The sequence below is a fragment of the Labrus bergylta genome, chromosome 7 (genome assembly GCF_963930695.1).
Source record: "Labrus bergylta chromosome 7, fLabBer1.1, whole genome shotgun sequence".
In the NCBI taxonomy this organism is placed as follows: Eukaryota; Metazoa; Chordata; class Actinopteri; order Labriformes; family Labridae; genus Labrus; species Labrus bergylta.
The window spans coordinates 23226681-23243036 of NC_089201.1; the positions used below are offsets into that span (position 1 = coordinate 23226681).

The 16356-nt window shown below is 42.0% G+C and overlaps 1 protein-coding gene across 3 annotated transcripts; it reads left to right on the forward strand.

The window, feature by feature from the left end:
* The first annotated feature begins 1347 nt into the window (after positions 1–1347).
* On the forward strand, positions 1348–14454 carry LOC110004285 (transmembrane and coiled-coil domain protein 3). Of its 3 annotated transcripts, XM_065957056.1 has the most exons (5): positions 1348–1608; positions 3124–3378; positions 10381–11375; positions 11617–11752; positions 12530–14454. In XM_065957056.1, the coding sequence occupies exons 1-5, from the start codon at positions 1543–1545 to the stop codon at positions 12833–12835; spliced, it is 1758 nt and encodes a 585-aa protein (XP_065813128.1). In that variant the 5' UTR covers positions 1348–1542; the 3' UTR covers positions 12836–14454. The 3 variants fall into 3 exon arrangements, with proteins under 3 accessions (XP_065813128.1, XP_020515492.2, XP_065813130.1); XM_020659836.3 differs by lacking the exon at positions 3124–3378 and having other exon boundaries at positions 1349–1608; XM_065957058.1 differs by lacking the exons at positions 1348–1608; positions 3124–3378 and adding an exon at positions 7386–7531.
* Positions 14455–16356: the final 1902 nt, after the last annotated feature.

Below are 16356 nucleotides of genomic sequence, written 5' to 3' on the forward strand. Positions count from 1 at the left end.
GAACAATAGAGGGCTCTCTTCACGGCACAAGTCAGAACAATTCTCTTCTTGTCCGCAACTGTAAATGTTAAGCGATTTGTGATGCAACCTTGGCTATTGTGTTCACAGTTAGGTGGATTAGCTCATTCCAAGCTGAATGAATGTGAGTGTAAGGGCCAGTTGGACTGCTCCCATGGGCTCTCTCTTGGATTTAGTTTAGAGGGCTTGAGCAGAAAATGGCGAGGGGGGCTGCTGGACAAATGTGAGGAATTCTCCTTAACTAGCTTTCATTAATGCTTACAGATCATACACTGTAAGTGATAACGTATTTCATAATAAAAAATTGTGTTTCAAGAGATCAGATAAAAACAAGCTCAGCTGTGTTCAGTGATATTATAGAAAGTTATCATATATAGGCTACATTCATGTAAAGAACCCTGAATATATGCCACCCAAATAACACAACAGCAGACTAAAAAGTAGCTTACTACAATTTACACAAATGTGTAATAAAGATGATGTGACAAAAAGTACAATTAATTTATTCCTTACCTTTTTTTTATTTATTTACATTTTCCATTATTTTACTGATTGGGGTCTGACTGCTCTTGATACATTGTGTTGTGGTCAATACCTGCATATTTTTCAGTTTAACACGCATTTCCCCCTCGCTTACTAAAAATAAGAAATGTGTAGTGGCTGAGGAAATATAGGTACCGGTACATTCACTTAAAAAGATGTATTTAAATGGAATAGTTTTTAAAGATTTATCTGCGTTATGACAGCTATTTATATAAACTCTGGGGCATTTCACCCTGAAATCTTTCACTTTTTCTTCCACTGCAGTGATCCTGCAGTGAGAGGACCTTTAGTTTTATGCAGAACATCTTAGAACATGATGGAAAATAGTTGTTAAGAGTTGTAATAAATCATACATTATTCAAATGAACTCCAAGCAAATGACACTTTTATAGCTAACAGAGCATGTTTCCAATTCAAATCGTACTTAAGTTACAGTAAAGGATCTGATCACTTCTCAGATCACTGCTGAGTTTAACAGTGTGATCTGTTTTGGCCTGATGGTGAAACACATACAACAGGCTGTTTTGGCATTTTTTGCTTTGATAAATAGAAGGCTACATTGTTTATAAGCTATAATCTAAAGTATTTTTGACTACTAACCACCACAAATGAAACCAAACTTGAAAACATATCCGTGGTTATATGATTAATTGAGGTTCCCAAAACTAATTAGAGAGACAGTTTTTTTTTTATCTGCCTCTGACAGACACGTGTTGAAAGAGTTAACCCCTCCCTGCTCAGCAGAGCGAAAGAGGCGGAGTTTGAGTTCACACACAGTTTTTGTATGTTGAAGAGGATAGACTGTGCATGAGAGTGTGTGTGTGAGTGTGTGTGTGAGAACGTCTGAGTGTGAGGCACACAAAGACTGAGGGAAGAGGGAGAGAAACATGGAAACGAGATTAGGCGTGAGTTTTAAACAAGTCCCGGTCCTGCACTGAAGAAGTCCCGGCTGTTAACAGACCTCTAAACCCGGGGATTATTATGCCCAGCGCCACCGTGTCCGTGCGAAGTTTATCTGAAGAGGAGAAATACCTCGGCAGCCGGATGGTGAGTAGCTCTACTCTCATGTTGTGTGTGTTTCGTTTGCTGCATCGCTGTGTCAGAAAACAGCAGGTCCGGATTGCACCAGCGACACATTGCTGTGTTGATGTCCACGTCATTTGAAACCAAACAGCTGCATTATTTCTCCTTAACAAAGAGCCTGCAAGGCAAATAGCAAGTCTCTGTGGACTCAGCGTGTTGTAGTTTTATCATACATTTCAACTGTGTTACTGTAAACTGAGTCCTGTGTGCCATAAACCAAATCCTGGTCGTTACATATACTCGCCTTGTACACAGCCTGTGTAATCAGAACTAACAATTATTTACCATATGACATCTGAATGTATATTTTAATCTATTAATATGTTCAGTGTATAACATCAATGACAAATTGTGCATCACAAGTCCCCCTGATCCAAAGTAAATGGTTAAAATCCACCCCCCCCAAATCTAAAGTTCAAGAAACAAACACAATATTCCCAGGCGGATTTTTGATCCAGTCTTTTGGGGGATCAAGCTTAAAATTTAACTCAAATAATCCTGTTGTTCTCTAATATTTTGGCTTTAACCGTATTTAACACATTGTTGAGCAGTAGTGAAGTAGTTATCAGGTTTACATTGACTGACTTAACATGAATATTTGAAATGATGATTAAAAAAAAAAATACTTCAAATAAAATGTAATTCACACGGTAATGCTGGGCCAGTACGCTTTCCAATATGTATTCCTATTTTTTCTGTTGATTCTAATGGATGTTAACCAGTTAATCCATATGGTAATTTATTTATATATTGTTTGTGGAGATTGTAATCGATTGCAAGAGTTTCTAATATCTTTCTCCCTTCAACCAATCAACCAAACAAAACAATGCCACGGTAATATCCAATATCCAAGTAAAGCAACATGTAGCCAGAGCTGAACCAGAGTAAATAAGCCAATATGAAAAAAAAAAAAAACTAAAGTAAGAGCCCAAGCAGTTTACCTGTGAGCCTTTGTGTTGTGGTTTTGCTTTTGTTTTTGTGGTCAATAAATGACTCAAAGAAAGCTTTTCAGGAGTTAACACCCAACAAATTCTCAACTTGCATGTACCGGGGGTTTAACCAGCGACACTGATATTCAGGTTTTATCGGATAATAGCAGATATATAAAAATGGGTCTTCTCTGTAATAAAATGTTTCTTTCCACTTCACGGTCATTTACCCTTACTGATCACATGATTTCCTTCACCACTAAACGGATATTTACAACACCGTACATGTAACACTTAAATATCTGCAAGTGAAATCTTTGTAAATGCTGCTGTTTTATGAACGGTAATAATGAAGTCTACAGCAAAGAAGGGATTTAAATCTCCAGAGAAATGTCCTGAGTACTGTCAGTGTGTGTTGTGCGATGTCTTAAGATGGATATGTGGCAACCACCGAGTCAAACAGGTCTCCTTATTGTATTTATTCATCCAGAACGACTAATTAGCCTGAATGTGTTTACAATGCACCACACACCCATTTCTCCGTCTTCAGATGCCGACTAGGACAAGGAAAGTCGACCTCCGCAGAAACTCTCTGACCTTACATGTTCCGGTTTCGGGGGAAACCATCCAACCATTTACTCATTTTAATGTTGAGAAAAATCCCCGGTGGGTTGTTGCAATTGAAGCTCAGTATGCGCTTGAATCCAGGTTGCTCTCAGCTACATTGACACCGAGGAAAGGAATGCTCGCTGGTCAACCGTCAACTCTTGTGCAACCAGAAAGTCGGTCAGGTTTGGTGCAGCAGGTTGGTTCGCTTCCTTGTGAATGTAATAGCCTTCAGGCCGTTCTCTCTTATCACCTGCAGTCAGCATGAGATATTGATCTACTCATCAATACGGTCCGGCATTTAAGACCGGTTTAACTTTGAATTAAATTCCCCTCTGCCCAATGAGTGTTTTACAGATACTTCACATCAAAATGTAAGTCTTAGGAATTAATGTAATGAATCAAAGCATTTTCCTCTGGATTAGAGCTCAAAAGATTTGGCTCAAAAGATATGTGACTCAAAAATGGAATCACATATCGGACCATTTGGCTGGGTTGTCACCACTGGGCTGTGTAATTGTGCTTTTCCTCCTCCCGTCGTTGGCTGTGAATGACATACCCGTTTTGTTTCTGAAAAAAAGCCTTTGTGCAGCAGATATAGTTGGGTTAGAGGCCAGAGATGACGCAACACCTCCGTTTGAGCAGCTCACTTCCACAAAGTGTCTTTAACCCTCGCTGGATGTGGTCGGTGGAGATTCATGAGCCATGGTGACACATCTGTCCTCACTTGAACCTTTCCTTTTTACCTGTAGTGCATCTCCTTTCACCAGACAAAAGTCAAACCCCTGAGCCATCACAACATTAAAATCAGCAGCCTTTTAAAATGTTTGCTCTGCACAAAGTTTATCATTAAATGGCAACTACTTCCCCTTTTTTCCCCCCCTCTCTTTTAGCCTCTGTTCTTTTTACAATTTGAATCATCACATTGAATATAGCTGCATGTTTATCCTAAACTGAATTCTATTCAATACTGTCCCAGTCGACAGGGGCGAGCAGACGCTGGGAGTGTTAATGGGCTATTGATTTAGTCTTGGAACATCACGTCTATGAGATAATAGAGAAATGGTCTTAAGCAATTCATTCCACTGCACTCCTGGGGATCAGTCATTCAGGAAACTCAAGACTTCAAACTCAATTGCTTGCCTTTTTTTTTTTTTTTTGTTACGCCTCTTTTGCTTTGACAAGTCATTCTGACTCTAAAAAGTGACAATGCAATCAAATGTGACCACAGGGCAGCTCTGCGATGCAGATGAGAAGGAGGAGATGTGGGGTCAGCTTTCTGACTACAATCAAAGATATGTCCCCTCCATGCTTCCACCCCTCGCCCTCTGGTTTTCTTCCCGTTTCCCTGTGTGAGCTCTGAGTGGGAGAGTGTCTGTATCCATGAGGATCAGCTGGAGGGAATACCAATAAGCACCGCAGGCTTCTTCCCCTCTGTGGCTCTGTTCTCTGCTCAAGGGACGGTTTTGTTCCATCTCAATGAGGACGCCAGCTCGATTGCCCCCTGTGTGTTTGTCTGTTTGTGTGTGTGTGTGTGTGTGTGTGAGAGAGAGTGTGTGAGAGAGAGTTTGTATTTGGGCTGCCATGACAGAAAGAAGACTAAATAAGCACCACCCTATGTACCACACACACCAGATCCACTTTATTCTGATCAGACTCCTCCACGTCTCTTCTAACACCTGTGCTTGTAGCTGCATGACCTGTCACTGCAATGTGAACTTGGTGGTTTCAGCTGAGATCACAGCTGCTATTGTGAGTACTTACAAACATTACTTCCTCGAAGCGAGTGCAATGCCTTCCTGTTTGCATATCTATTTTAATGCTCCTCTAGCAGTGAGGGACATTGAGTTTGGCAAGAAGTAAGGGCGGTATTTGCACACGGTATCTGCTGACTAATATTTATTCCTGTTATCTATCTAAATCATTTTGTGTGCTATTTTTCCTCACTCAAGTTCTGGACTTAATCCGCTGCCTTGCTTGTTTCTGCTGGTGCTGCAGTGGGCAGATGAGCATGAGGTCTGTTTTTGCATGAAAAATGGAACCACTAACTAGACCACTGATCCAAGAGAGAGCACACTGCAGTGCAAGATAAGCAGCATCTGCAGTTCCTATGGGCACCCACCTCCTCCCCCCTGAAATGCAGCTCTAAGATTTGGGATTTGGATTTCTCCTGCAGAGCTGCACACAGCTCTCCCTTGTTTGGTTAAGATTGAGGCTAATGCAGGGGGATCTTTATGTTATGCTGTCGAGCGAGGTCAGGGCTTATTAAATGGGTCATGATGTTGGACAGACGCTGCTTGCTATGTGGGACAGCTATGTGGGGGGGGCAGGGGGCTCATGTGAGGTGTGAGGGAGGAACAGAGGAGTCCTGTAGATCCATGATGATGATTAGGGTGATGTTCAACTGCATCTCATTCTTTTTCCTCTCATATCTCTCCTGTTTTTGTGTCTCTAGGCCTCTTTTTAGTGTATTTCTTCTTCTGCTCTACTGACACACTTATAACGATGAGTCAAACACAAGTGGGTGTACGCCTGGCCTGCTAATTTCTAAAGACACAATTTTCTTACACTGATAGTGATGAAGCAGATTTCAAGCATATGAACAAACAGATGGAACTCAAAAACGGCACAGCCTTTGAAATCCAAAACAGTCTGTAGGAGGAGGTGTCCTGTTGCTTCAATTTGAAACACAAGATAGTCAAACTCTTCTCCACAGCTCTCCAAAATATCAATACAAATACACACAAAATGACTTTTTTTTTCCCATGGTTGAGCGAGATGCTGCCATAAACATGTGAATACATATGTGATAAAAGGAAACTTAAACATTTCATTTGTTATTATTACATCTGTAAGCATAGGTGTAAAATGTATGCAGGGATTTAATATCGATCTTTAGTACATAAGTACATAATGATAAATAATGAATGATACAGAGGGTGCGCTGATGGTAGGATTGATTTTTATAAAACATCAGTTCAGGTGTAATTCTATGGTATGTTACCGTGGATGAACACCCATGGCAGATAAACTACTATGGGATAAAGTACTAAAAAAAAAAAGTCTGACAGTAATTTGAACTCTTGGTTAAGGACAGTTCACAGATCCTAACTAACAGTCTCTACTGCGGCCATCTGCTGTGTTTCTAGCAGCTTCCCCCCCCCCCGTTACTGGGCTTTGACCCCCTCCCTTGTCATCTCTAGCCACCACCCCCCCCCCCCAAAGACTTTAAATCCTCACCCTGTTTTACCCTCCTACCTCGACAACCCCTGGAGAACGGCCGCTTAAGTGTTCGGGAGAAACGGAGTGAAAAGTAGGCCAGCTCCTCAGCAGATTTAGGAGGACATTTTCATCAGCATGAGGCTAATTCATTTAGCGGAGCCACTCATCCAGAGAGACCCTCAGATTGCTCCAGTAGTTAGTCAGCGTGGGTAGAAATCTAGAGCAGCAGCAGCAGCAGCGGCAGCGGCGGTGGAAAGAGGCTGATTAAATTTGAAATTTGCATTGAATGTCTTATCAGGGAGTAGTCAGATGTCATGCTTGTTTTTGGGGTTCAAGCATGTGTGCAACATCTGGATCGTGTTATTTGGGTTACGTGATCTGCTCTCATGAATCAGGCCTCGTCCTGCCAAAAGCTGTCTTGTTTTTGAAAGAGAAAAGCTTCCACCCATCAGTACAGCTGCGTAATACATTTTTGGCTTGAGGTTCACTACTCCAGGTGCCCGAGTGTGAATATAGAAGCAGAATCAATACTCTTTCGAAAAACATCCCCCACTCCTGCCAGGGTCTGCTCGTCCTGCGGGCCTCAGTAGTGATCCATCAGTGGTCGCCAGGTCTCTGTTTGATCTATGTCACACTCTCATCCTGTATGTGTGATATCACAGCACCTTGAAGCAATAATCGTACACTTCTGTGATCTGTGTTTTGGCGTCTTGTGCTGCAGAAGAGGTTATTGAACGTTTCAGAGCTGAAGGCGTGCGGTGAGAAAGTGCCGGGGGAGCTAGCTTAGTTCCAGTGCAGCAGTAAGCAGCACGCAGCCTAAGCTGTCTGGTCGAAACAGGCGGCTCTTTGTGTTTGTCGTTTGTGAAAACTAAAAAGTCCGGGTAATACGAGCAACCTACACACAAGTCTGCCTACCAGTTCTTTTGAGAGGAGGAGGATGTTAGGCTTCTCCTCCTTTCTTATGTGGAACCGGTTTGACTTACAGGGAAAGCTCATGTGTGAAACCCGACAGTTTGACATGAGATATTGCTGGGAGGATTGGGAGTGGACACAGGTCTCCTCAGGCTCTACGTCATGCCAGTGAATCCATATGCAGCAGCTCGCTCATCAGACTGCAGCACAGAGCAGAGGTAGGACATGACAAAGTGTGCTTTTTTCTCTGCAAACAAAGAGTCCTGTGTGAAAGAAGGACAGATGCCAGAGAGGGGGAGACATTGGGATGAGGACAGAGGCTGAAACACCCCAGGCATGCTGGTAGAAAGAAGCGTGGTATTCTCTGGTTAAACAAGATACATAAATCAGTTTATATTACTGTATGTGCAGTATAATAATGGGCATAGTAATGATGAAACTTCAATTTCAAGCCCCTATTAGGAGTTTTTAACCGGTTATGAAGTAGCCTGAATTGAATAGTGATGGTTCTGTATGAACTACAAAGGCAAAAAAAGACTATCAGTGACTTTGAGCATTTCTATACAGTACGTTTTTAATGCCCTGAAACGTACAGGGTAGGTGTCGGGCAAAACGTTCAACCGCAAATACTCACATCCAGTGATACGATCGACAGTAAAAAGAAAGCAGGATGATATTTCTTTGTCATTAAACTTTACATACACACATGTACAGAACAAGAGATAAGAAGAAATGCTTTGTCAGCAGGGGGCGCCAAAATTTCCACAACCTGGCTGAAAGTTCCTCACAGGAGCTTGCAGGTAGATACTTACACGAGCATGCTAACATGCCATCGTTAATGCTTCTATTCTTTATCATGTTCACCACTTTGTTTTGCAGCCAGTATTACACTGTATAACACAAGTAGTTAATGTCGAGGGGGCAAATGTGACCACATGTTTGGGTTACATGAAAAGTCATGGCATCATCAGGATTCATCCCCTGGGTAACATAAATGTCATTAATTCATTTCCTTTGCTCCAGAACTAAAATGTCTCTTTTAGGAGCATGACATTTAGCTTCCAACTTTATAATTACAATTATTACGTGTACTTCGATATATTTTCTAAACAAAAAAATGATGTCAAAATATTTCTGTCCTAGCTATATCGTCATCATTTCAACTGTGGAATATGTACTTCACTACATATATTCACTTACTTTACCGACATTTAAAATAAGAGAAAACTTTGTCAGTTACATATAATATGTGCAGTTATCACGCGATGAGGCTAAAGTAATAATGGAGCAGCTTGTTAGCACAAACAAGCCTTCTAAAAAACTGATTTCAAAAGGAAGACATTTTTCTTTTCTTCTTGATTTGAACCCCCTTTATTTCAATGGTAGTTTTACAACTTGGTCATTGTTATTCTTTATTTTTGTGTAGGATCTGAATCAACTAAAAAGTGACTTATGTGTGAGTTGGATCTACTTTTGTCCAAAATTAAAGTGGTTCTTACCCGGCACATCTACACCTGTCTACCAAGTTTCATGAGAACTTTGCCAGTAGATTTCTGTGATCCTGTGTTTACAAATAAATAAAACTGAGGCACAGAAAAAAACCCACTAAAAACATGACCTACTTCGCCAAGGTCGTTCAAGTCTGTACAATAGTTGTTAAAGATATTTTAGGATGGATCGGACATGGATCAATGCAATGTCATGAGCTATCTAACACTAGTGAAAATCTGTTGTTGTGTTGCACACAATGGCGTTTGTTTTGGAAAAAAGGTTTATTACAGCGATGATGCAGGTAACGCTTGATAACCGTCGCCCTCAAAAACGAGTTTGACTAGTTCATTAAGTATGAGGTCACAGTTAAAGCAGCATTAAGGAATGTACACATGTGACTGGATATCTTAAAATAAGCCAGTCTCATACAGGAATAATCCTGTTGCCTGTGTTATTGTTTTAAACGTCTGCTTTATGTTACTCCTACACTGTTTTGCAATATGTAACCATTATATATGTAAGGGTTTTGTGGAAATGCTAAGCGGGATTGAGTCTTAAGTTTGCGTTAGCTGTGATCTGTTTATTTGTTTGAAACTAGCAGTGTTACAGTTGTGAAGGATTAGTACAGCTTTGTTCAGCACGTCCTGCTTGTTGTATAACGATTGTATTATCAGCTTACACTTCCTAACAGTACACTAGTGTTGTACTGTGATCAGCTTTCAAGTTTCAGTTTCTTGTGAGGGCGCTGTTACAGTTTTTCTGTAACATTTTTAAGTTACACCTCAGTTCTAAAAATGCTGCCCTGTAACCTCATTCTTTCCCCAGTTTCCCCTTTTATGGAGGAAACGGCTGAAGTTAAACTTGCTTACGTAAACCATGTTTATTCTGCGTCACTTCCTCAAGAAAACTTGACAGTGAACTTTTGGCACACGGCAAGAAACTGACTCTAATGCGTCTCTATCCGAGAAAAAAAACCTGTAATTCTCTGTTTTATTACAGGACAATGTCTGGAAAAGGGATTTCCTGCGCCTTTTGTGACATTTTCACTGACCTACATTTGAGGAGCACGCTCCAATTCTTCCTCACACATTAATAGCTGTTATCTGAATTTTGTAATCTGTGTCATCTGTGCCATCAATGTGCTATACTATAAACAAACAGGATTACATTCTGGCTCCCACCCCGCGACAGACGTGCCAAGTAAGAGCATTATATACACACCCAGATGGTCTCACAGCGGCAATAACAGAAAAGCTGTACACAGCAGAAAAAAAACCCCCTCTCTGTGTCCAACTCTGTATATGGTTAGACAATGCACAAAAGTCAAATAAAAGTATCAAGCAGGAGATGTTTAGTTTTTGGACTCAGGAGGAAAACAGATTCCAATCTGAAACGAAAAGATTCCTTTAGGCTCTACTTTGTAATGCATAAAACCAGAACTGTATGCCATATTAAATTTTTTCCACATGACTTGTTTTCTCTTAAATTCAATTGAACATTCCATGAAAAAAAGATCATCCCTTCACGCTCCATTTCTGAAACAGAATCTGATCTCTGTGTTTTCTGCTCCCTACAGGACCGGAGTACCGAGGGCAGTTTTCTGAGCCTCTCTGGGTCGATGCGTCGAGGTTCTTCAGAGAACAATCTGGAACTTGATCTTCATGATGGATCAGAGAGAAGTCCTGGTCCTCCTCTGGGCTGCGAGGTCCAGCGTAGTCGGTCTTGCTTGGACAACCTCCAGCAGAAGATCCTGAAAGTCACAGAGCAGCTGAAGATCGAGCAGACAGCGAAAGAGGAGAACGTGGCCGAGTACTTGAAGCTCGTGAACAGCGCGGACAAGCAGCAGGTGGGACGCATCAAGCAGGTGTTTGAAAAGAAGAACCAGAAGTCGGCTCAAAACATCGCACAGATGCAGAAGAAGCTGGAGCAGTATCATCGAAAAATGAAGGACAGCGAGGTCCACCACAGCCCCTCCCATCATACGTCCACTTTCAAACACAGCACCATCCCCAGGGAGTCTCCCCGAGAGCTGCTGAGGGATATGACGGGCTCAGGCCGACACCCGACCATGGACAAGATCAAGACCATCGGACCGGGTGTTTCCCTCTCCCCTCCATTCTTCTTCAGCAAACCGAGAGAGTTCGCCAACCTCATCAGGAACAAGTTTGGTAGCGCAGACAACATCGCCCACCTGAAGACCAGCATGGATGCCTCCTCACAGCTGCCCACTGAGGGTGCAGGAAAGGGGCTGAGCAGCAGCACCTCCATGGTGGGCAAGCCCAAGTACCCGAGCGACGACGAGTGCTCCTCGGGGAGTGCATCCATTTCGGCAGACAGTAACGGGAACCCGGTGGGGCAGGCTCAGGCCCTGGCGCAGATGCAGGCGCAGGACCAGGGCCAGCAGCAGCAGCCCGAGGTAGACAGCCAGAGCAGACTGGCCCTGAGCCTGGAGGAGGTGAGGGAGATCAAAGAGGCCCAGAGCCAGCTGGAGGACGACATGGAGGAGCTGAAGACACAGTTCAAGAGAGAGTTTGGCGTTGTGAGCCAATCATTGCAGGAGGAGAGATTCAGGTATGTTTGCCTTCCAGCATCTATCATGGACCTTACATAAAACAGGCCCACTGATAAAGACGGGTCAGCTCTCAGGTTAAGAATATACTTGAATATTCATGTGAAAACATACACAGCATGATGTGGAGTCAAACATTTAATGAATAGTGGATGTCGATCATCATTAACACCAGCAGACGCAGCTGCCAAACTGTATTAAAAGGTTAAGTCTTAACTACTTTTAAAAAAAATGTTGTGACAGGTTTGAGCGTTTGGAAGACCAGCTGAACGACCTGACGGAGCTCCACCAACATGAGATGACCAATTTGAAGCAGGAACTGGCCAGCATCGAGGAGAGGGTGGCCTACCAGGCTCAAGAAAGGGCCCGGGACATACAGGTATTTAACAGTGAAGGAGGAAAAGTTAGGAATTTCAAATATTTAGATGTAAAGCTATTGTCAATAAACATATCAGCGTTAAGTAGAAAAGAAGGAAAATTACTTTAATACTGTACTCAAATATGAATCAAGTATTTGTACTTTTACTTGAGTATTTATGTTTCTGGCAACCTTTGACTTTTATTCCCTTTTTAATTTAACAATAATATCTGTATGCTGTACTTATTACATTTCAAAGCAGGCTTGTAACTTTAGCTTTAATACACTTTTATGGAAGTAATTGATGATTTCACTTTGCGTCATTGGCTGTTGTCATTCTAACAAAAAGACTGATTTCAACCTGAATGGATTAGTGAGTAACTCATGAAGAAGAGTCCTTGAGCCTAAGCAGATTCAGTGCCGCAAGACATTCCCCATCCAACTGATTTACACACTACAGCAAATTAACACTTCACTTTTTTTATTTGGTAAGAAGTTAGAAAAGATTAACGTTTGATATGAGATGAGATTCAGTTAGGCAGGCGTGGAAACATCCATCTGAACTTCTTACTTTAATACTGTGAGCCTTTACTTATTCATGAATTCATTAAAGACAGTAAATCAGTGCTTTTACTAGAATCTTTTACAAAAGTATCTGCATTTCTTAAGTGTAAAAATGTATTAAAAGGTTCCTCTCTGGTTTAGTATCTTATAGAAGTGGATGGCTCAGTTTGCTCTTTAGCTACATGGATAACATCCAGACTCACACATTTTCTCTCTCTTCTTCTTAATCCACAGGAGGCTCTGGAGTCATGTCAGACACGAGTGTCCAAGCTGGAGCTCCAGCAGCAGCAGCAGCAGCAGACGGTGCAGCTCGAGAGCCGCGACGCCCGAGTCCTTCTGGGGAAGAGCATCAACATCATGCTGGCCATTATCACCGTCATCCTGGTGTGCGTCTCCACCGCCGCCAAGTTCGCTGCTCCGCTGATGAAGAGCCGGCACCACGTGGTCGCCACCGTCCTTGGAGTGTGTTTTTTGACCATGTTCTGGAAGAACTGGGACCGTTTACTTTATGCCTTGGACAGGCTGCTGATGCCCGCTTGATAGTGAAGAGTGCACAAACACCATGGCTGAAACATGGGCCCTGCCAGGTGTCGGGATAGGACTGTCTGAGAGGATTGGTTGTACAATCGTCAGAAGACACGATCACCATGCATTTACAGAGGTCACTGTTTTAAAAAAAAAAAAAAAAAGTCAGACTGAAATTACTTTCGGTGATTTTCTTTCTTGTCTAGAACTTGAATGTGAGTTGCTAAAAAAGAATCCTTTAACCTTTAGAATAATATTTATATAACGATAAATGTTCTTACTTCTTCATTGATTGCTATGAAATCATCTCAACACTTTGATCTCAAAGATTGCCTTACCACTACAATGCAGCACAAATGGAGCTCAACACATGAACATTTGGTGAACTAACATTCTTTCTCATTATATTTCTCAGAAGTATTCATGCACGTGCACAACGACAGAACTTCAAGCTTGGTGTCTTGTTTGCCCCAGCTGTGTGAAGCTAAAGCTGTAAAGGTGCTGGAGGTGGATATTGTTACCTTGCACAGAGACAGGCTCACTGTTTTCCTTTTGTTTGTGGCCTTTACGTTAAGCTAAGCCAACTAGTTTAAGGTTGCAGCTGTGTATTGAGCATACACACACAAAGTGGTGTCAAACTTCTTGTGCAACACTCAGCAAAAGAAGACAAACTCCCCGAATATTGAACTATTCCTTCTACCGTAGCACAGAGACAATAGTCATCGTGCTATTTTATGTGTTGATTCTCTCTTTTCTTTTTTTCGCGCTGTCATTCCATGTGTGGTCAGTCATCGCTTTATTTTTTTTCTGTTTACTGTTCTTAATGTTTTTAAGTGCAATATATTTGATTTGTAAGAGCACTGTTTAGAAGAAGTTGTGTTTAGTGAGCCTTGTACGTCAATGTGGTGCTGGAGGAGAGGAGGGGGGGGGGGGGGGATGAGGGGTGGGTGAGGCTGTGTCAGTAATGTTGGCATGAGAGATCCATAACCACTGAAGCCACTGCTGGGCTCTGATAAGACCAGCTGTCTCCTCTTCTTAAGGGCCAAAAATCATTCCCGCTGCATTAGCGTGTGGTTAGCATGCTAAATATCGACACACACCAGATCTCCAGTGCAGACGCATGTGCCACACACCCAGAATAACACAAAAAACAGAGTCTCTTTAATGTCTTTTTTTTTTTTTTACTAATAATGTGATTAAGAAGCGATGGTATACTGTGATAAAAGGCCTTTTATATAAGGAAAATGCAATTCCCTTTTTTTAAAGGAGCAACAAACCGCCTTGAGTGCTCCGATGATGAAAGAGGAGCACAACACAGGCTCTAAGTGATGAACTACGAGCCTTACTTTGGACTGACTAATATTTTATTTTGTTTTGTCTTTGCGGATCTCACATGAAGCTACAGATTACTTTTTAATGTTTGTCTGCCATAATAACATGTTTATGTCGTCTCTCTGGTGTATGATGTATGATTTTTGTTCCCGTTTGGACTTGAGGAACTTGCAGATCTACAGATCTGGTTTACATTCTCTTCTTCTCTCTGGTGCACTATGTGATCAATCAAAATGTATTTTAATGCATTATGTGCCTTTGTCTGACAGTTTCTGTTAAATTAAACAACCCTTTTTAATCAGCTTGTGACTGGTGCTTTACATTTTTCATACTTTTCATGTGATGATAGTTTTTTTTTTGACATATTTCAGTATTAAAGTGTAGTAGTAAAACAACACCATGTGACGTTGGTGTGGAAAACTACCTAAAAAAAAAAAAAGCCTGTTAACCTTATTTAAACTGCAATCTGTTTCCCTTCTGGATATTTCCGGTGGAACAGTAAACCCTCAGAGAAACTTCATAAGCATGCAGTCACACTACATAAATATGAAAACAACAAACACTGTTACTTCCCTTACTGCACACTACACCTTTATCACCACTAGAGGGTGTAGGTGTTACACTGTTGGAAAAAAAACAGAAACCATGATTAAAAACACAGCTGAAGGACAGCTGCTCTTACAGAGCCTTTTATATTGAAATGACTCATTTACATTCTGTCACCACCACAGATTCTTGATCATACAAAAACGTCACAGTAGACAGACAACTTTTCTGTGGCAGTTCTATTACAAGCAATGTGGAAGAGTAGCGCCCTCTGCTGTTGTAGCCGATGAAGAGTAAAATCACATTTTTTTTATCCCCTTTTTTGCATGGCTTCATCGCTGCATGTTTCTGAGTATTTCCATTACGATTGAAATCTAGGCCACACTCCTTTTCACGCTGTGATCAGGAATGTTTTCTGTGGACCGCTTTGCTTCATATCAGGCCAGATTTGGTGCCCAGGATGCTAAAAAGAGTGAGACAGATTACATTTAGGCACTTTCACAACATCATACAGCGATGAATAATGAAATACCACAAGCTGCATGTGAAATACAGAGAACAAACATTGTGTCACATTTACACAATTGCATCCACATTACTGCTGCATACCACACAAAATGAAGCTTGTGCACAGTTAACCTCAGCCGCACTGCAATATGGGTCACCTGGCACAGCGGTGTGCATGGTTTAGTCTGCGTGACTGGAGCCTGCTTGCATGCAAAAAAGAGGCACAGGCACACAGCGCACAGAGATACAGGAACAGAACCGGGGATGATAGACAGATAGCTTAACTGGGGACCTCTGGTGCTCACACAGTGTGCCCGTACTTTACAAGAGCTTAACTTTTACAATTGTAATCGTGAGTTGTGTGCACATATGCCTCTGTGCTTGTGTGTCTATGTGTGTGTTTGTGTGGGGGGGAGGACTACGTGTGTTTCATGCATGTGCTGAAACTAAGGCCTCTGGTTAAGTGAAAAACACTCAGATTGGGGTGACGCAGAAATGATGACTGACACACATGCACACAACCACCCACACACACACACACACACACACACACACGCAGAGGCTTAAAGATGGGGATTATGAGCTGTATTTGTAGGTGTGAATGGAGGGCACTATGTCCTTTTTTCTCAATCCCTCTCTCCTCTTTATTATGTGATCTAAAAAGTGAACGCTTCCCTTTGATGTGTGCTCAGATCCTGTGTGTTTTCCATTGTGCTCTCCCTCGTGGCTCCTTCAACTCGTCGTCCTATTCACTGGGCCCCATAATGAGCTGCTAATTATCCCAGGACCTCATCAAGTCTCTTTGGGCCCTGCAGAAAAGCCTCCTCCTCACACAGGTTGGCATGGTGACTGCGATGGAGGAGATGGGACCTGCATGGAAGAGGCCACCAAAATAACTGCCAGCTTCACTCCTCTCTGCCTTTGAGGAGGAGCGAGAGGGACACTTCTTTTTTATTGCCAGGGAGACAAAGGAGGGAGTGGGAAGTGTGTAGATTGAATTAGATTTAAGGCTGGCAGTTTTACATTTTGTTATTTTAAGCTGGGAGTGTTTAATTGTTTTTAAATAATTGTGTGTTTATGTCACTCTGAAAGCATGAACTCATACTATGGGAAAGTCCTGACCTTTCTGACAACTTCCACGCTGACTTAGA

Bases quoted from the DNA above. Each gene is read 5' to 3' on its own strand.
- LOC110004285 (XM_065957056.1), top strand. From the start codon at position 1,543: ATGCCCAGCGCCACCGTGTCCGTGCGAAGTTTATCTGAAGAGGAGAAA. The intron at 1,609-3,123 runs GTGAGTAGCTCT...CTCCGTCTTCAG, and splicing joins AATACCTCGGCAGCCGGATG to ATGCCGACTAGGACAAGGAA. The intron at 11,753-12,529 runs GTATTTAACAGT...CTTAATCCACAG, and splicing joins AAAGGGCCCGGGACATACAG to GAGGCTCTGGAGTCATGTCA.